This window comes from Populus euphratica, unplaced genomic scaffold, assembly GCF_000495115.2.
Source record: "Populus euphratica unplaced genomic scaffold, PopEup_1.0 scaffold1.1, whole genome shotgun sequence".
NCBI lineage: Eukaryota > Viridiplantae > Streptophyta > Magnoliopsida > Malpighiales > Salicaceae > Populus > Populus euphratica.
The window spans coordinates 1,686,145-1,706,618 of NW_011499845.1; the positions used below are offsets into that span (position 1 = coordinate 1,686,145).

Consider the following 20,474-nt stretch of genomic DNA (forward strand, 5'->3'; position numbering starts at 1 on the left):
AAAAATTCTACGAGTGTGGGCCCAAAAGAAAATTTCCATTCCCATTCCCCAGTACTCTTTGTTTTCCATCTTCATAAACGAGAGAAAATATCTTAGAATTCCCCTCCATTTTCTTTACTCCCATTGCCCCCCCTTCCAAAATACAGAGTGCTCGTAGAAAAGATCAACCTAATCCCAACACACGCATAAGAAAAGTAATTCCATTTTTACTTAGGAAATGTTCACATAAGATTAAGGCCTCTCTCCTACTCCTACCTTGAAAGGTTTCTAAAAAGAAAGAATAGCTGTCAGATACGGTAATATCAAAACATATATTTCCTTTCCACGGGCCTCTTAGATTCTTATCTGATACCCTCCCCTCGTGTGCTCTGTCTCCCTTCCATTAATGCTCTATCCACCTTCTCGTTTCTCTCAAAAACGAGTCCTCTCTATATACTTACATGCCCCCACTACTTGTATGAGTACCACGCTAATAGATGCGTTCGCCTTGTTACTAAGATATCCATCACAAAGTTAAATAACTCATGGCGGTAATTTCTCTTTATTTGGTCTTCTTTGTGGTTCTCCCGGCGATAGTCCTTATCGCTCACCGGAGTTCGCGGTGCCGACGGCTCCGGTTGCCGCCGGGGAGTTTGGGTCTGCCCTTTGTTGGAGAGACTCTACAGCTGATATCTGCATACAAGACTGAGAACCCTGAACCGTTTATAGATGAGCGGGTGAGCCGGTTCGGTTCGTTGTTTAAAACCCATATTTTTGGTGAACCGACAGTTTTTTCTGTTGACCCGGAAACGAACCGGTTCATTTTGCAAAATGAAGGGAAGCTGTTTGAGTGTAGTTACCCCGGTTCGATAAGCAACCTGCTGGGAAAACATTCTTTGTTGCTGATGATGGGTAATCTTCACAAAAAAATGCATTCCTTAACCATGAGTTTCGCTAACTCTGCAATCATCAGAGACCATCTCTTGGTCGATATAGACCGGTTGATCCGTCTCAATTTAGATTCTTGGTCCGACCGGGTTCTCCTCATGGAGGAGGCTAAGAAGGTAACTTCAGTTATTTTATCTTCCTTCTAACTAAGAAACTCAGGACGCCTGTTCCTAATGATGCCACTGAGTTGACTCGGTGTTGGGTCGTTCCAGTTTACTTGAATTATTGTTATTATGGGTCTGACAGACATTCCCAGCATGTTAGCTGCTTAGCATATAATATTAAACCAGACTAGTAGTAAAAGTCACTCTCACATACGCACGAATTACTTTTATTCCCTTAATTAATCGTGCTGCTTGCTATTATTAATTTATTTTTGCTGTTATATGCTTGGTTTTTCTGCAGTTAGAAGGTTCCATCTAACTAATTGCACACCATTAATTAATTAGCAAGCACTATACTAATTTTATCTGGGCGACGCCGTCGTCTAGTATTTTCCTCCTTCTCTTTGATCCGTTTGTCTCATTTTATTCTCCTGGGCATATGTTCTTTGCAGACTACATTTGAGTTGACAATGAAGCAGCTAATGAGCTTTGATCCATGTGAATGGACCGAGAGTCTAAGAAAAGAGTACGTGCTTGTTATTGAAGGCTTTTTCAGCGTGCCTCTACCCATCCTTTCCCCCACATACCGCAGAGCCATCAAAGTAAATATTCTCCTGTTTTTTTACCCCTCCACACTTTTTTCCATTTTAATCACATTTGTATAATCAATGGAAAATGTCGTTCTTTTTTTCTAAAAAAAATAAAAATTAATTGGCTTAGGACGAATGTGAAGTCACCAAGATCATTGTTCGTTTTTGCCCCCCTTAATTTGTATTGATCTTTTTTTGTGCCCTTGGATTTTTTAAAGGAACGGATCAAGGTTCGCCTTTTCTTTTTATTCATGAAAAAAAAGGTTCTCACTGATGTTACATATTAATCCTGACGTATTCTGTTGAAACTTCGTAGGCTAGGACTAAGGTGGCAGAGGCTTTGAGCTTGGTAGTGAAGCAAAGGAGGATAGAGAGTGAGTCAGGAGAGAAAAGGAAGGACATGCTGGCAGCTCTTGTAGCTTCAGATGATCATGGCAGCTTCTCGGACGAGGAAATAGTAGATTTCTTGGTAGCCCTGCTTGTTGCAGGCTATGAAACTACATCTACAAGCATGACTCTTGCTGTTAAGTTCCTCACCGAGACACCTCTGGCTCTGGCCCAGATCAAGGTACGTATTGTTGAATCACGTCTTCCATTATTTTTTCCCCTTGTTATTAATCCTAACTAAGCTTAAACCTATTTTCCTCTCTTTGGGGGGGTTCTGGGGAGGTTGCAAAGCAAAAAAGTGAAGTACCATTTTTCTAGTGGACCCAGATTCCTCTAATCATCTTGTTGGCCTCCATAGAAACCTTCTTCTTTTCTTTTTTTCTCCTTACATCATGTCAATTCTCAACCGTTCACATTGAGTGGTAGGATAAAGAGAGAACAAAAAAGATGAAATGGGTTGTTTCCTTCTCTCGCACGTGATCTATGCGAAAACTGTATGTAATACGACCAAAAACCTTTGCCACACGAGTTCATACAAAAAGGTCTCCTCTTCTAGTGGATGGTAAATGTAATTCATCGTGCATGCTATCCTTTTTAAGAGATCAGGAAAGTCATAGAGTACTAATTAATTCCATTGCTTCAAAGCAATGAATAAGAGAACATCGATCATGTTTGAATAAAATGATACAGAGTATCGGTATTAAAATATAATATAATAGTATTATAGGAATTAAATATCTGAGCAATGTTAGCATTGTAACTACGACCCTTCGAAATAATAATGATTATATGGAAATGTTGTAAATAATGATTATATGGCCAGTCTGAGCAATGTTAGCATTGTAACTACAACCCTTCGAAATAATAATGATTATATGGCCAGTAAATAAGCAGTGGAAATGTTGTTCACACAGGAAAAAGAAAGAGGATTTTGAGACATATCAAAACTCTAATTATAAAATTATCAATAAATTCAACGACTACATCATCAACAGTAATTAAGTAATTAATTATGATGTGCCATATATACTTATCTTGAAAAACAAGAGAGCCACCACCTTCATCTTTAAATGACAAGTATAACGCACTGTAGTCATTAATGGTAATTTTTTGCTGCTGGGTTCGTCTGATAAAATCAGTAATGATATAATTGAAATTTAAGTGCCCCTCCAAGAATTTTTGTTCTTCTATTTTTTCTTGTTGTAATAATTGAGTCTATTTTATAATTTCCATGAAATGCTCCATTTTTTAATGGTGATAAGTTTGGTTGTCTTGTGTTTCCATTCACTACGGCGTAATTTCTCTCATTTTTTCTGAAAAGTGTTATTTTATTAAAAAAATTACGAAAGTACTAATTTTTTTTAATATATATCAAATGTGTACCACCATTTTTTTCCACAGTAAAGTGGCTGTATTAGGTTTCTATGATGTCGGTCAAAAGTAGATGCAAAAGTACATGAACGTCGTGAAGGTCAAAGTAGAACCCAACATTCGTCTAAGCGGACAAAATGATACCTTCTGAAAACCTGACTGCTACCCTGAATTGCCTCCTCTTTTGACCAATTTGTCTTTCCTACATGACCTGTAAGTCTAAAGCACCCTTCGTCAAATGATTCTCTTCTGGGTGGGTTTTTTTCCGATAACTGAATATGCCCATGTACCCCGGCGAGTCGTATTGGGATCATCGGAAAATCTCTCGTCTCTGATTTCGATGAAGAAGATCATCCAACGGCGGTGACCGATGTAATGAAGTTTTTTACCCCTAGTCTTGCAAGCGTGTGAATCTGACCCGTCTTTTTTATTCCTAGGATTGCTTTGTTCCTTTGTGGCTTCGGTGTGATGGTTATTAAATCACAGCCGTTGGGATGTATTTGAATCAGTGTGTCGTGGGTCCGTGAGGGAACCGCATGGTCATTGTCACCAGTTATCAAATTGGGCTTAGAAAATTCTTTTTGAGTAGTTTGGATAAGACTTGCCCGTAACTTAAGATGCCCACAAAAGCCCGCGGAGTAATTCTTTATTTCATTATTATTGTATTTCAACTGGCAGGAGGAGCATGAACAGATTAGAATTGTATTTGAACTGGCAGGAGGAGCATGAACAGATTAGAGGAAAGAAGGGCGAGGAGGGAGCTCTTGAGTGGAGTGATTACAAGTCAATGACCTTCACTCAGTGTGTAAGATACATTTACATGACTAATTAGACTCATTAACAGGACTATAGGAACTTGATCTTGATTTAGCTTTGCTTAACTCTATTTTCTTGCGTTCATGCTTTTTTTTCCAGGTTGTTAATGAGACTTTGAGAATAGCAAACATAATAGGTGGGATATTTAGACGAACAATGACAGATATAAATGTTAAAGGTGGGAATATTATTTGTTGCATATTTATCTTTATAGTATATTTTACCAGCTAACAATATCTTTATCCTTAATCTATACAGGTTATACAATTCCGAAAGGATGGAAGGTTTTTGCATCGTTTCGTGGTGTACATTTAGACCATGAATACTTCAAAGATGCTCGAACTTTCAATCCGTGGAGATGGCAGGTAAATCTCTTTGCTGGCTCATGTGTTTCCTCTTCTTGATTACTTCAACAAGCGACGAGCGAGTGTTTTCAAAAAATAAATATTCATGAGCAGGACGAGTCGGGGGCAACATGCCCAGCAAATGTGTTCACTCCTTTTGGAGGAGGGCAACGGTTATGCCCAGGATATGAACTTGCTAGAGTAGAACTCTCTGTTTTCCTTCACCACCTGGTCACCCGTTTCAGGTATCTCCTGCAATCTTTTTCCATCTTCCCCTCGCATTTAAGCCTATAAATATAATCTGTAGTGCTAATTTTCGTCTGTGAACTTGTATTTTCCAACAGTTGGACCCCAGCCGAAGAAGACAAGCTGGTTTTCTTTCCAACTACGCGGACACAAAAGCGATATCCCATCAATGTGCAGCGTCGAAATCGTGTCTAAGCCATGTAAAAGTATTAGAGCGAAAGAGAAGTGATGTAGAAGAGCTCGAGTCCTTTTAATGATGGATCCAATAAAAGCTCAAGCAATAAGATAGAAGCTTATTTTGAGTTCCCGTATAGCGGGTACCATCAGTAGAGGTCTTGGGCTAGAGCCGATTACTGCTCCACTCCTACAGTACCGCCTCTCCTCCCGTGTAAATTGACGACTATATCCTTGAATAAAATCATGCTACTCACGCCACCCACCCCAAGCCTTAACCGCCACTATATACTGTCAGTAATAAATAATTTTCTTCGTTGTATGCAGCGACAAGCTAGTGTTTAAATCGACTATATTAACTAAGGCGATCTTTCCTTGGAAATATTCAAAGTGGCGTGAGAGTGAGAGCTTGTTTTTCCAATTTAATAAAGCATCATGCTCTAGAATCGGCCGTTTCTTTCTTCTGGACTGACCTTGTGATGAATCTAGAATCTTTAAAAGCTAAAAAGAGTTAAGACGTCTGGTGCACGATTTTAAAGTTAGCTGCCATGTGATCTGCATTTCAATGCTACTGTTCACTGGTTGGCAATGCTTGCAAGTTGCAGCTCAAGATACTATCGGACTCCGGCTTTATTTTGGGTTTGGTGGTGGTGGTGGTGGTGTGGGTTTTAGAGGGAAAAGAGAATAGAGATTCGAGAGGGTATAGCTGTCAATCAAGAAAAAATGAGAGAGTGGAGCTGCAATTATAGCGTGAGAGTGCGTTTAGCACCTCCTCCGGAGGGCATATCCCCTAAGTGGAAGCCGGAAACCATCGCTCTCTCTTCTCTTGAAAGATTGGGTTATCGGCTCTCTGGGCAGGTGGGACCTGAATCATCACATCACATGCAAACCTCTCACTCCATGCTTCAGCCCCAAATGTAACTTACCTGCTGCAATTACTTATTTTGCAGCTGATCTAGCCCAAAGTTGTAATCATTAGATAGTAGATACAACTTTGCCTACAAAAATATAGACTACACCTTCACCTGGAGCCTATGAGTAAAATAAATAAAAATAGGAACTGGATTATTCGACTATATAGCCAGTATTTGAATTTGCTCGTCATGGATTCGGTCAAAGTACAAAATAAACTAAAAGCCTACTAAATATTATGATCGAGCAATTTATGCGTTTTGTAGGTGCGGCATCTTCTCCTCGAGCCCCTCGAGTCCTGATTTCTCTTTATGTTGGACCCAGATCATGAACTCAATCATTTCTTCACTGGACGGCCGAAAAAATGCTATGGGCGGATAATTTTATTCGATACTACAACCAGATTTTGAACGAGGACAAGAAGCAAACAATACGATTGCTTTTGGCTGAATATGCGGCGCCCATCTTGAAAATCCCATGATTTTTAGCATAACAGATATGCAAAATTTCAATTCAAAGACACAGGTACAAAGTTCCCTCTGCATTGCCATCCACACGTCACTTTGATCAGTCTCTAATCATAACCACCAGAATACAGAACTTTAATGGACATTTACTGATTGTTGTGTCTTATAAGCTTAACAACTACGGTAGAAAGAACTGGCCATGCAGACATCCTAAAGTGACATGCAAATGGTATAATTGTCATGAAACATCACTAAAATCAAGATGTGATGATTCTTCTCAAAAACAGAAAACAAGTTGAAATTAGTTTTCCGACATGCATCATAGCTCCAATCGTATGGATATCCTAAAAACTTATCGCGATCAGTCATGTTAAGACGTAAACATTGATAATACAAATAAGGCTCTGACCTGAACGTGCTTTACTGCAGAATGCAAAAGTTCTTGACCAAAGCATTGGCCACTAAGGGTGGGGGTGCTGAAAAAGATCACCAACTCTAGGTGGGCTTCATATTTGAGGCTGAGAAACCCATCATCTACTGCTTTCCTGATTTTTTAACACGGATTCAACTAGCTTAACTTTCTTTGTATTCTCACTATTGAGAAGCGAGAGTTTCGCAATTGAGGATTTCAGCTGCGATATTTGGGCATCTAGAGCAAAATTCCTCCCCCCTATTTTCATTTGCTGATTTGCTACATCACCTTTCGAAGATCGGGTGAACCTTCTCAGCCTTGCTCTTAAGGTATCAATGGAAGTACGCAAAGCATCCAATTCAACTCCTGTAAAATGGTCTGCAAAATAATTAAACAATACAGAAAAGTTTGTAAGGTGACGGCCACACTCGTTACAACCACCAAAAGACAAAAGTGAATTGACTTCAAAATACTACAAGTACTGTTGTGTGATAAAGGTAAAAGAAAAGGATTTGACCACAGAAAGGAAATCAAAGTTCTGCACATGAAACGGTAATGGAATGGCCAAAATAAGAAATGTCTCTCAGAAATTTGCATAGTTTTATTAAAATAGTTGCTGCGAGCATAAAATTGATTACCAAGCTCAGACTTAAATTCACGTTCTGCTTTAGACAAAGGCTTCTTATGAGCCCCAGGCAAGTTCTTCAAGCAATGCAAGCGCTGTTCCAGAAGATTGTGTTGGTGCATTGCATTATTAATCCTGTCCTCCAATCCTGACTGCTTCTTCCACACTTTTGAAAGCTTCTCCTGTGCTTCACCTAATCGAGCATGCTGATCATCAATGATTCTCTTCAACTGGGGGCCATGATGCTCCAGTTCAAAGTAGACCTACAGTCATGAAGGATAGCATCTCCATACAGCTGATTAAAAACCCAGTGCTGATCTGACAGTAGCATCTCAATAAAACTTAAATGTCTAGCCAATCTACCTAAGTATTTCAAATATAAGCAAACTGAAAAGTCTATCTTAATTTCCCAAGGCCTAAAAAATAATCATTATAATAGCAATTGCACTCCTGAAACTTAAATGATAAACCTCTGTAACATGCCAGCAGAAAGCATCACCAGATCTCCAGTGCCCATGGTCCTCATCGACAGCACTTCAGAACACAAAATCATAAGGATATTCTAAAAGTAGTTTTCCTTCTGAAACAAAAACTACCGTTCACCTATGGGTCAACTCCTAATACTTTTTGGTTATGCACTCATCTTATTCAACTATAACTTGCCTAGTGGTCAGAATTGATGGTTATACATGAAAATAAATTACATTTCACAAACTAGAATGAGCAGAGAGTCTAGTGAGAAGATGCAGCAACAAAAGTGACCAAAATGAGTGAAAGACGGTGGCAGCCAGTATATTCTGTGGGGGATTCTCACCTTATGTGCATACTCGACATAGTTTTCATGGAAAAGGTTTAGGTACTGGTGAAGAGTTGACCGGCCTTCAATAGAATCAGCAGCAACAGATCGAAGATTTGGTGAACCCTGAGGAACAAGAACCACCTTAGGACCACTAAGTAGTTCTTTGCTTATGATGTCTGGAGGATTTCTATATGTCCATTCTTCAGAATTTGCAGATTCCTTCTCCATATCAACATGTACAGGCACCAATAAATTTAATGTTTTCATTTCTAGCACAACACATTCCTTGTTGGAGGTAATCACTACAATCCATGAGTACCCAAATGAATCTGACAATGCTATAAAGCCACATAGGGGAGCCCACAAAGAGGAGAAGGTGTGGAGTTCTCCACCTGGCATGTGCTAAGGACAGGATGCACAGAGGGGGTCCGGACCATCTCATCCTTGCCACCAGACTGACTAGTAAATGGAAGAAAATGCAGAACAATTGAGTCTATCCCTCCATCATGAACAGAATATATTCTTTCAGGCATAACGGGATCAACAAACATTGAAATATATGACCCACTTTCTGTTTTCCTTGGTAAGGCCAAATCCACAATTGCAAGTCTCAACAAAGGTGGTGGATGACCTAACCAGACAGCATTATCATGTGGTTGATCAAGCTTCACAACAGGAAGCTCACCTGAGATAGACTCACAAAGCATTGCAAGACCGATAATATGGTCTTGGGAATTAACACGGAGACGAGGTGGGCTACCAAGCATCCAGACTGGCTGGATTTCATCAGCTAGGGCGTCTATTTGCATCTGCCCGCCACTCCAGGCAGTCACCAGAATTGAGTCTTTGCTGGCTAAATCATAGAGAAAACTGATTGCACGACCTTCACATTCTGCAACACTAACTGCTTGGTCTTCATCTTCCCCACCATGATGTACTTTGCGTAAAGGGCCCTGGAACATCAAATCAAACTTGTTAGATTCTCAAAGATTTTAAGATAACACTGCAAGATCTGAGCAAAAACTAGACATCTTCACAGAAAAATCGTAATTTGTCCAACCAGAACCGATCAAAATACTCGTTGAAGTAGCCATATACAGAGATGAATTCTCACATGAAAAGAAAAAAAATAGTGTCTGGATGTTTAACATTAACTGAGAAAGCATTCTGGGGAAACACTAGCAACTCAGAAAACTTCCCGGTCATTTTTATAACTTTGCCTATTAGTTGGCTGTCTGGAAGAAGCAAGTTCAACCCAAATAATCTTCCCTTACTCGTCTCAATAGTTTGCAAGAGTACTTCAGATGTTCTGAGCAAGGGATGTGAAATGCAAGAAATAGAATGAATATTACCTGCAAACAAAGTGATGCATCAAATACAGCATGAGGATGAGCTTTTAGTGTTGATAACCCCCCCTCCTTTGATTCATGGGCTAACACGGGAAATGTTGCTTCCAACCAAGAGATTGCCCGATTTGAGTTATTTACAGCAACTGGATTTGCTGATTTCAGTCCAAATGTTTCAGCATCACTATATATCTCCAACACATATTCCCATTTGTGGACACTGCTCCAAAATAAAGCACTTAATTTTAGCAAATATCAAATTCTAAAATCATCTAGGACATAAGGGAGAAGTTTGATATATGCACTTTGATGTATAATAGACAATTTATAGATGCGATGTCCATACAATAGCAGAAGTACAAATAAGAGTAGAAAGAAAAAAAATTCAAAACCATTGATCAAGCAATGCAAGCATAAGAAAGCATCAAGATGGTAACATAAATACTTGTAGATCTTTATGATCCAACTTTTTGAGTATAATGATTTTGTAAAATGTTGAGAATACAGTGCCCATCTATCATGAAATCCAAAGAAAGCTACAAGCTAATTATAAGATATCAGACAAAATATACCTTCCAAATGGAACGATTGGGCAAAGAATGTAAACTGAGCCATCACTAAATAATAGGAAAACCTGCAGGATGGGGGGAAAAAAGGAGGAATGAACAAAAGATGAAACTACTACATGGCATAAAATACCAGTCTTCAAACCTAGACATGAAAAACATGCAGCACCGTGAAAGATGACGATACCACACAAAAGTTGCTATTTACTAGGGCAATCAAAACATATCAAGTTGAAAGCATCATAGACAAGCATTAAGACTGCAGCCAATACTATAATTAGGCACATGCATTAAACACCAAACCCGAAACTGAACTTACACTAAATCTGTCCCACATGTGATCGCCCCCAAAAGAAAAATCAACAGGACAGATTGATGCAGCATTCCTGGATCTACCTGGTTCAACAGGCTGTAGATAATATTCCTGCTCTGGCTTCAGGAAATCTGAAGACAAGTCAAACAATCTGGCCAAAAAAATGAAAGAAGTTCAAAACGACACAACAAAATTCTAGTCAAACATAACAGCAGGCATGATTGACAATAATTTCCACACTTCTACATCAATCGAAAATAGTTTAACCTAACCATGAAATTCAGCACGTGTTTACACTTTCACAAATCATGCTTTAATCCTAGAATGAAACAATCAACGTTATACAATTCCAAACAGAAATTCGTGTACCGGAAAACTGAATCAGAAGAAAGAATTCCTAAATGCGTATCACTGTAAGGATGCCACGAAACTCTTCGTGTCTGTATCACATTGCTCTCATTAAAAAAAATTTGTGAGCCAATGGACACGGTCCTGCGCAGCAACAAAATTGTAGTCATTAACAAAACAACCTGAAATTAATCTAATTAAAAATAAATAAATCAGAAAATCTACCTGCAAACAATGGCGTTATCTTTACCAAAAGAGCGTCCATAGAGATACATAACACATAAACCATTGGTGCCGGAGAGAACCATCGCAGAGCCATTTCTATTTATAGAAATTTTATTAACCTCAAAATTAATCTCCGCATCAGTTTGCAGTACCTAATTGTGCAAGAAAAAAGTAATCAGGGACTTTTGAGATTTGATAAGCTATCGCAGTTAAAATTAAGCTAGCTATTGAAGTGTTATTACCTTAGAAAGAGAGGCAGCAAGGACAGAGGAAGGTTCGGGATCGCCGAGCCGAATTGAAATTCGATGGAGGCAACGGAGGTTTGAATCCCAATAGTAAAATCTAGAAGCGCCGTCCCAAGCCAGTAGATTAGATGGTGATCGAGGCACGGTGTCTTCGTCGGAGGAAGCGAAGAGCGGGTGGTTTTGGAGTGGGACCCATTGGATATCTTCTTTGGGAGTTAGGGAGTTTCGAGAAGAAGAGTTTGGGTTTGATTCTGTTAAGTCGAAGTTGAATCTCATTTTGGTTTGCTTGTTTTCACGTCTCCTTGCTTTGCTGGTGACGACTGAGGAGGATGAGATTCGGAGCGGGAGGAATCAACCCTGTCTCTATCAAGTTTGGGAACATAAAACGTCAAACGATACCGCTTCATGCAGGCAGAGACTGTTATTTTTTTATTTTTATTTTAAGTTTAGTTTAAATTTCCCCGGCGAAGAGTCGGATACTGTAGCATTCAAAACATAGGAGATGGGCCTAGCTCAGAAATGTGGTCCGGTACATGTAGTAGGAAAGAGCCTATTGTTTTTACATTTCAAGTTTTTGAAAAAATCAATTTCTTTATTTAAAATTATTTTTTATATTTTAAAATTATCTTAATATGTTGGTGTGAAAAATAAATTTTAAAAAATAAAAAAATATATTATTTTAATATATTTCTATATAAAAAATACTTTAAAAACAACTAGTACCACCCTTTAAAATAACCAATAAAAACTCAGCTGAAATTAGTTCTTTATGTGGCAGCTTTAACCGGAAAATCAAAATTAGTTGTGTTGTTCATTCAAGTGTTAACTGAAATACGATACATCATATACATTATTTGTATTTCCAAATGATAGCTCATCTCAGATAAATAAATAAATAAAAAATGGATCTTCAGAATGAGGTATCTCCTTCGCATGATGATTTGTAGCAGATTGTTTTTTATGTTTCCATGTGATTTGATCAAACAATGAGAGCCTTGGCGGGTGTTTTGGTGATGGTTGATTAGTTTATTACCACGAAGTAATGTAAGCCAAAAGTACCTCACTCCCTGCATAGCATAACAAGTGTCTTGGCTAGGTAAATATTGTTTGTTTTTATATTTTATAAATATTTAATTTTTTTTATTTTTTATTTTAAAGATAAAACGTCAAACGATGCCGCTTCATGCAGGCGGAGACTTTTATTTTTTATTTTTTTTAAGTTTAGTTTAAATTTCCCCGGCGAAGAGTCGGATTCTGTAGCATTCAAAACATAGGAGATGGGCCTAGCTCAGAAATGTGGTCCGGTACATGTAGTAGGAAAGAGCCTATTGTTTTTACATTTCAAGTTTTTGAAAAAATCAATTTCTTTATTTAAAATTATTTTTTATATTTTAAAATTATCTTAATATGGTATCTTGTGTGAAAAATAAATTTTAAAAAATAAAAAAAATATTATTTTAATATATTTCTATATAAAAAATACTTTAAAAACAACTAGTACCACCCTTTAAAATAACCAATAAAAACTCAACCGAAATTAGTTTTTTATGTGGCAGCTTTAACCAGAAAATCAAAATTAATTGTGTTGTTCATTCAAGTGTTAACTGAAATACGATCCATCATATACATCATTTGTATTTCCAAATGATAGCTCATCTCAGATAAATAAATAAAAAATGGATCTCCAGAGTGAGGTATCTCCTTTGCATGATGATTTGTAGCAGATTGTTTTTTATGTTTCCATGTGATTTGATCAAACAATGAGAGCCTTGGCGGGTGTTTTTGTGATGATTGAGTAGTTTATTACCACGAAGTGATGTAAGCTAGAAAGACCTCACTCGTTGCACAACAAGTGTCTTGGTTAGGTAAATATTGTTTGTTTTTATATTTTAAAAATATTTAAATTTATATATATATATATATATATTTTTAAATTAATATTTTTTATAATAAAAAAAACCACAATCCCATTTTCAAAAACTCTTTTATTTAAAAAAGTGTTTGAAAACACGAGCAACTTATATTTTTAAAAATTTTAAAAATTATTTGTTTAAAATTAATTTTTTAATATTTTTTATTATTTTAATATATTAATTTTAAAAAAAATATTTTAATATATTTTAATATAAAAAAACTTTAAAAAACAATAAAAATAAGACAACACTGTAAATCCCTCAACTTTCCTTGTTATACCAAAATCTGTACATTGCTGCATGAAAATAATAAGACGTGGTACGTCTATTCTCTGGTCACGTAACCAGCTCTATGGCGATTCAAAACCAGGAGTACGTGTATCTGTTGAACCCATGACAAATACAGTGACCTATGGCATATCTAAATGGTTGTTTACTAATCCTAGCTAGGCGCCGCCGTGTTAGTTTTGTTTCTTCAATGATCTCCAAGTTGCAGGTTTTCTCGATTAAACCTGTCCACAAAAGCCAGAGAATGAGTTAGTTGCTCGAGTTCAACGAATTGATCAAGGAACTGCAAAAGTCTGGTGCTATTGGTGATGATGGAAATCAATTAAAAAGCAGACAAAAGGAGAATTTAAATATTACCTGCAACCTGACGCTGAAGACTAGTTTGGTTAGCAAAAGAGAACTAAAGTCTCTTGCTTTCAAATGTTAGTGTTCATCATTTCACTCTTTCTTCCAGCAAGATATTATGATACCTAGGAAACACCACGTTCTTGCAAGCTGAGACCTGCAGCACATGGCACAACCACATTTAGAACCATTTTAATCCAGCACCAGCTACTACTTTTTGTCAAACATTTTTATTTATTCAACATAGAAAAAATTGTGCCAGTTTTTGCGGTCTTTGGCTGCTTATCTACGCAGGGAACTTGGATTAGTGTGTGTGGCTTGGGCGCGTGCTTGATGCCAAATATTGGATGCTGCTGTGTTTTTTTTTATTATTATTAATATGATGTTCAGATCAACATATATGTGTTAATTAATTATATAAATTTTAAAATTAATAATTATGTAAATTTTTAATAATCTTAAAAGAACTCAAACTTGTAATTACTGAAAGATAAACCTAGAATATAACTAGCTAAACCACCTCTCAGATGCTGCTGGCTTTTATTCGGCTAAACTGTGTTCTTATCAATATCGTCAAGCCTTACAGTTCAAAGGACTGAAATTACAATAACTTGGTATAGTTTGAGACTCAAGTAATAAAAAACGGGGCCTTGGATCTTTATTTTCTATACTAGGGAAAAAAATGACCTGCCGAGAAGCAGCCTATGAAGGAACAGAACTTGCCACATTTTTATTTTTGAAAGATTAGACTGAATATAAACCGATGAATTTGTGTGAGCTAATAAGATTCGTACTGAATCGGAAATTGATAATTCGTATGAGATAATAAGATTCGTATGAGGGGGCTAATAATTTTAAGAGAATTCAAACTCATAATCATTAAAAAAACCTAAAATATAACTAGTTAAACCATCTCTCAGATGCTGCTGGCTTTTATTCGGCTAAGCTGTGTTCTTATCATTATTGTCAAGCCTTACAGTTCAAGGGACTGGAATTACAATAACTTGGTATGGTTTGAAACTCAAAAGTAATAAAAAACGGGGCCTTGGATCTTTATTTTCTATACTAGGGAAAAAAATGACCTGCCGAGAAGCAGCCTATGAAGGAACAGAACTTGCCACATTTTTATTTTTGAAAGATTAGACTGAATATAAACGGATGAATTTGTGTGAGCTAATAAGATTCGTACTGAATCGGAAATTGATAATTCGTATGAGATAATAAGATTCGTATGAGGGGGTGAATTTCGGTGATGAATAAAATTTCTGAAGAGAGAAGGAACGAACACTTATCAATGGAGTAAAGGTGGTTTCATATCCTGATTCAAGAAATGAGGGCGCCATTGTAGATTCGAGAAAAAAAATCATATGTAGTCAAAAAAAAAATTCTCCATCTCCAAGGACGGCTGCATGACCAGTTTCTCTTGACACGAGGTGCAGTGTTTGTTTTTTGACCAGGAATATGGAGGGTGGATCCAACATCCAAGTGAAGAACATGGCTCGAGAACACATTAAAACATATAAAAAAGATATCAACATTATGATCACATGCTGCCTGAAAATTCATTTAGATTTGCTCGTGCTTTTCCCCATGTCATTTTTAATTCTCTTACCCTAGTCGGCTCTAATGCACATGGTGGCCTCGGGAGAGGGTTTTCGAGAGGGATCCGATGAATCTATTGACCAAAGCATGGCAGAATTAGTCAACGATTAGACGTTATGCTATAGAGCTTTTCAAATTAAAGACTATTTGGTACTGAATTTTTAAAATATTTTAAAAAACTGTTTTTTTATTTTAAATTAATATATTTTAATTATTTTGATATATTAATGTTAAAAATAATTTTTAAAAATAAAAAAATATTATTTAAAAAAATATTTAAAAAATATCAACAACTACACTTTTAAACATATTTATATCTCTACCAGCTGCTGGAATTAGTCAACGATGAGACGTTATGCTATAAAGCTTTTCAAATTAACGACTACTTGGTAATGAATTTTTAAAATATTTTTAAAAAATTATTTTATTTTTTATTTTAAATTAATATATATAATATTTTAATTTTTTTTGATATATTAATGTTTAAAATATTTTTTTTAAAATAAAAAAATATTATTTTAAAAAATATTTTAAAAATATCCACAACTACACTTTTAAACAGATTTATATCTCTACCAGCTGCCGGGTCAGGTGATTTTCTCAGAATGAACAAAAAAATTTCCTTTCCATATCGATAATAACCTTAATAGTTAAGCATGTTATTTCTCCTCTGTTTTTGTCGAAATTTAGCCCATGACCTTTCCCTCCCCTGCACCGGTAAGGACCGATTCAAGGAATTTTTTTGACCTTTCAGAAGATGAAATACTCGACCCTTCTACAGTTGAATTAGGTGCTGGCAAATTGACCAAGTTTATTAAATCACAGAGAAAGTGCGATGCGACAACCCACGACTCTGATCGTCCTATGGTATGTACATTTGTAAGCATAATTCGTTTTTGTAATCTGTTAACACTTCCATTTAATGAACAGCTGGAGCAGCCTGGCTATTACGATTAAATTTATAATTTTGCAATATGAGCATCATCAATATCGTCATGATCCAGTGAGAGAGACAAAGAAGGGAGGTGAAGACTTACAGCTTCAATGTCAATTTTGTACACCAAAAGCTTTCTTCTTTCTCTGCAACTTGTTCTATACGCCACAGCAATATGACCGATCGCTAAAAGCAGAGAGCAGATAAACAAGGCGATTTCCATGGCCATAACATGCTCTCCTCGATCCATACTTGAAACTCTGAACACACGTGGTGCCTTAAACGAAACGTAAATTAGTGATGACACAGAACACATCGTCGTAATTCCCAAGTATGGTCCCCTTGAAAGCCTTGGTCCATCACACAAACTATAAACACCTGTAACAACAGTAAAAAAATTAGTAATTTTCCCATAAAAACAGGAAAGATTTATAGAACAAAGAATAAAATTGATTAGTTAATGATACTTACAAATGATGACAGCTGATCTTATAATGGAGATGAGAGGTATGTCAACGAGGGAGTAACGAAAATCATAGTTATTGAAAAGGGAAGAGAGAGTTTCTAATGATAAAGAAGGAGGAGAAAGAGAGGCGGAGAGGAGAGAAAAGGGAAGGAGAGTATCAGCTATAACAAGAAGAATAGGAGCAGAGAAAAGGAGGAAAGATATCAACATGGTGATCAAGAAGAACAGAGTCTTTACTCCTCTCACAACTCTTCTTGATTTCTCCTCTTGTGCAAAACCCATCTCTTCTTTTCTGAGTTTTTGTTGCTTCTGCTTCCAACTTGTGAAGGGTCTGCCAGGTTATGTATGTACACAGAAGAATTTAAAAGGGTTGTGGAGAATTGAGAAAGTCTTGAGAGGGAAGGGACTTAGGGACTTAAAAGGAGATGATTGAGTTTACATCGATTTAAAAGAACTTTGGAGGGGAGAAATTGAAATTTAAAGAAAAAAATTGCCATCGAAGGAAGGCGCTGCTGCGGGCCAAAAGGTTCAATATTTTTTGTCCGCTGGCACAAGGATGACAAAGCCTTTTAGCAGTAAGGTAAAGAATTCTTTTTGTGGGGGGGGGGGGGGAAACATGTAACCATATTTGTATTAGAAGGCAATTAACGACGGTTTTTTATGTTTTTTGCTTGTTGCATACAGTAAAAGTTTATGTTGTATTTTTATCATGGTTGCTGAACACATATTTAAATATTTAGTAGTGATTATTTTTTAAAATATATTAAAATAAAATTTTTTATTTTTAAAAAATTATTTTAACATTAACATATTAAAATGATATAAAAACACTTTTAAAATAAAAAAATAAAACATAAAAACACTTTTAAAAAAATATTTTTAAAACATAAAAATAAAAACGACCAAAAATATTGAGTACTCCATCCAAGATAGTGGGTTATTAGATAAATTTACTAGTTACCATTGATAACTTTTATTAGAATAACATTAATATTATTTTCAAGATACTAACCTAATCAAGTTAAATGTTATGAGTGAAATTAACCATGTTCAACTAAAAACTCAACCTGAATCATGTTTTAACTTAGATTTTTGTATGTCAATCCAATTGATAGGATGAAGTTCAATAATTATGATTTTTACTTGGTTTTGTTTGTGGTATATTGGTTTGGTGACCCAGCCAGGAACAAAAGATATTGGGTTTGTTACAAGTGAAGAACTTAAAAAACCAAGAACAATATGATTATTAAGAGACTTTTGAAATATTTAATTTTTATTTATCAAATTCTCATTTATCAAAAAGCTATTACAATTATCTAAAAAAAACTAAAAAACTGTAATGGATACTGAATATATGTGTGTGTGTGTGTAGTGAAGCTTGAAAAACCCAATAATATTAAATGAAAAAGATAAAAAATCTAACTAGAAAGGAATAAATAAGAATAATTAAATAAGATATTTAATTTTTTGAAAACGCTTCTTGGTCATCACACGATGAAAATGCAGAATTTGTTCTCTAACTATCAAAACTTAACTTGCCTTAAAAAAATATTGTAGCTTCATACATGTTGGTATTGTTTATTGAACAATGTAATACTCAAAATACTCTGCAGGGCTTCTAAAGACATTCAAACATTTTTCAGGTTACTCATTTATTATTTTTAAATTAATCAAAAATAAATAAATATTTTTATATTTTTATTTATTTACGTGGGTGACCAGGGCAGTTTGTGTGCACCACGACCCACTTAACATCCTGCAAGCCCAGTAAGCATGTAAGGCACCGCGGGAATGACAGGCATGCACAACAAGGTTCGAACCCAGGTACAGAGGAAAGGAACAAGTCCCTCTCACCGCTGGGCTAAAACCTCAAATGCAATATTTTTATATCTTGATTGCACGGTGAAGCGACCATGATATCTTTTAAAGCAAAAATAAATATTACATCAAAAAATATTTTTATATTTTCATAGTAATTTTTTTATTATTATAATATAATTTTTTTATTATCATAAGTATGGGAAGCAATTTGATATTTAGTTATATAAAAAAATAATAAATAATCAAAAAGCACATTTTAATAACAAGAATTCTTTTAAAATATAAAAATATAAGTATGAAGTCAAGAGATATTTTTTCACTATATATGTAGAAAATGAATTTAGGGACTCCTTTTGTATTTAACTGAATAAAAAGGCAAAAAAGAACATTAAAGGGGCATGTAGTGCCTCCCAACATTTAAAAACACTATTCTGCCCTGTTTTCAGAAGCATCATCGTTTCTTCACTTTGTTGATGCGATGCATGTCTCTAATGACGGTCTTATTTATTATTGGTGGTTTTATTTTCTTCTCTTTCTCGTAACCTAAAATTTGTTTGAGTATAGATTTGATGAGGTATTCCAAATTGTCCAGTCCTAATTAACATAATTATAGATTTATCATGATTAATCTTTTATATTTTCTTTACTTCATTTCTGGACATTGTTTTTTATATAAAAAATAATTTGGTCTGGTGATGAAGTAAAATAAGAGAGGCTAGTTTATTTGTTGTGCATGATCTAAACATGAATGGAAGGGGAAAATTCCAGCAATCACAAAATGCTATCTCAATCAATCAAGAAACTATATATTATTAGTGCATGGTTGCGTTTCAGTAATGGTCACGAGAATAACAATCCATTATCTAAATGTGGTCTTTCCCTGTCATTGCTTCTTCTCCTTCTTTTGGCTCCTTGCAAATAATACCTGTGATTTTATGGTGATAATAAATCAATACTATTATTTTTTTGGCTCCTGGCAAACAACCCGTCGGTAGATAAGTATCATATAAAGACCAACCTTGTTTGTTTTTACATTTACAAAATATTTAAAAAAAAATTAAAATTATTTTTAAAATTAATATATTTTTGTATTATTTTAATACACTAATATAAAAAATAATTTTTAAAAATAAAAAAATATTATTTTAATATATTTCCAAATAAAAAACAATTTAAAAAACAAACCACCCCCACATACTTCTAAACAGGCCATGTCATCAAAAACCAACACAATCGAAGCGGACTCACTGTCATCTCTGATGAATGTGCCCAATGCTTACCAATATCCAAATCTCAGTTGAAAAGAAAAGAAAAGATCACGCTGAACTTTTCCGTGCTATTTTGTATCTGTAACCGTACAGTGTCTGGAAATATTGCGAGAAGTAAACACCTTGGCCTATGCAATTCTTTTACGGAGGTCATCCAAGCAGGAAAAGTGCCCATTGCTAAAATTACTAAAAATATATTAAAATAATATATTAAAAAAATTACTGAAAAATATATTAAAATAATATATTTTAAAATTATTTTCAATATCAATATATTAAAATAACTTTAAAATATTGATTTAAAATAAATAAAAAAATAAAAAACTTTAATTTTTTTAAACATTTCTAAAATATAAAAACAAAAAGGTATATAGCCTGCAACCATCGCACAGGATGGGTACTCCGCGCCAAAAAAACACGCACACAGAAATCATAGCACAGACGCTTATCATGTCACTGTTTTGGTGTGGAGTCATCCTTTTATTATATCATTGCTTACAAACAAGAGCAAAAGAACAGGACACTTCTTTAAAAAAAAAAAGACAATGATAGGAAGTAATGAACAGGATAGCTCACGAAACTTCAGATGTAAATCGCGGAATAAAATCATCTCTGTCTTG

General features: G+C 35.4%; 3 protein-coding genes across 4 annotated transcripts; 1 reads left to right on the forward strand and 2 right to left on the reverse strand.

The window, feature by feature from the left end:
* LOC105139650 (cytochrome P450 90A1-like) lies at positions 1-5,405 on the forward strand. Its single transcript, XM_011046215.1, has 8 exons — positions 1-1,043; positions 1,484-1,633; positions 1,938-2,189; positions 4,098-4,184; positions 4,295-4,373; positions 4,454-4,560; positions 4,654-4,784; positions 4,884-5,405. The coding sequence occupies exons 1-8, from the start codon at positions 525-527 to the stop codon at positions 4,978-4,980; spliced, it is 1,422 nt and encodes a 473-aa protein (XP_011044517.1). The 5' UTR covers positions 1-524; the 3' UTR covers positions 4,981-5,405.
* A 593-nt stretch (positions 5,406-5,998) lies between these two features.
* On the reverse strand, positions 5,999-11,643 carry LOC105139727 (nuclear pore complex protein NUP88-like). Its single transcript, XM_011046325.1, is given in 10 exon segments — positions 5,999-7,128; positions 7,389-7,638; positions 8,190-8,534; positions 8,537-9,127; positions 9,527-9,740; positions 10,093-10,154; positions 10,406-10,550; positions 10,769-10,891; positions 10,973-11,124; positions 11,215-11,643. Coding segments are annotated over 10 exon segments (2,421 nt in total). The 5' UTR covers positions 11,494-11,643; the 3' UTR covers positions 5,999-6,868.
* Positions 11,644-13,374: 1,731 nt separating this feature from the next.
* LOC105139799 (uncharacterized) lies at positions 13,375-17,259 on the reverse strand. 2 transcript variants are annotated; one of them, XM_011046512.1, is made up of 4 exons: positions 16,771-17,256; positions 16,403-16,677; positions 13,776-13,920; positions 13,375-13,642 (listed from the first exon to the last, which is right to left on the reverse strand). In XM_011046512.1, the coding sequence occupies exons 1-3, from the start codon at positions 17,045-17,047 to the stop codon at positions 13,852-13,854; spliced, it is 621 nt and encodes a 206-aa protein (XP_011044814.1). In that variant the 5' UTR covers positions 17,048-17,256; the 3' UTR covers positions 13,375-13,642; positions 13,776-13,851. The 2 variants fall into 2 exon arrangements, with proteins under 2 accessions (XP_011044814.1, XP_011044741.1); XM_011046439.1 differs by lacking the exons at positions 13,375-13,642; positions 13,776-13,920 and adding an exon at positions 15,168-15,438 and having other exon boundaries at positions 16,771-17,259.
* Between the last annotated feature and the right edge of the window lie 3,215 nt (positions 17,260-20,474).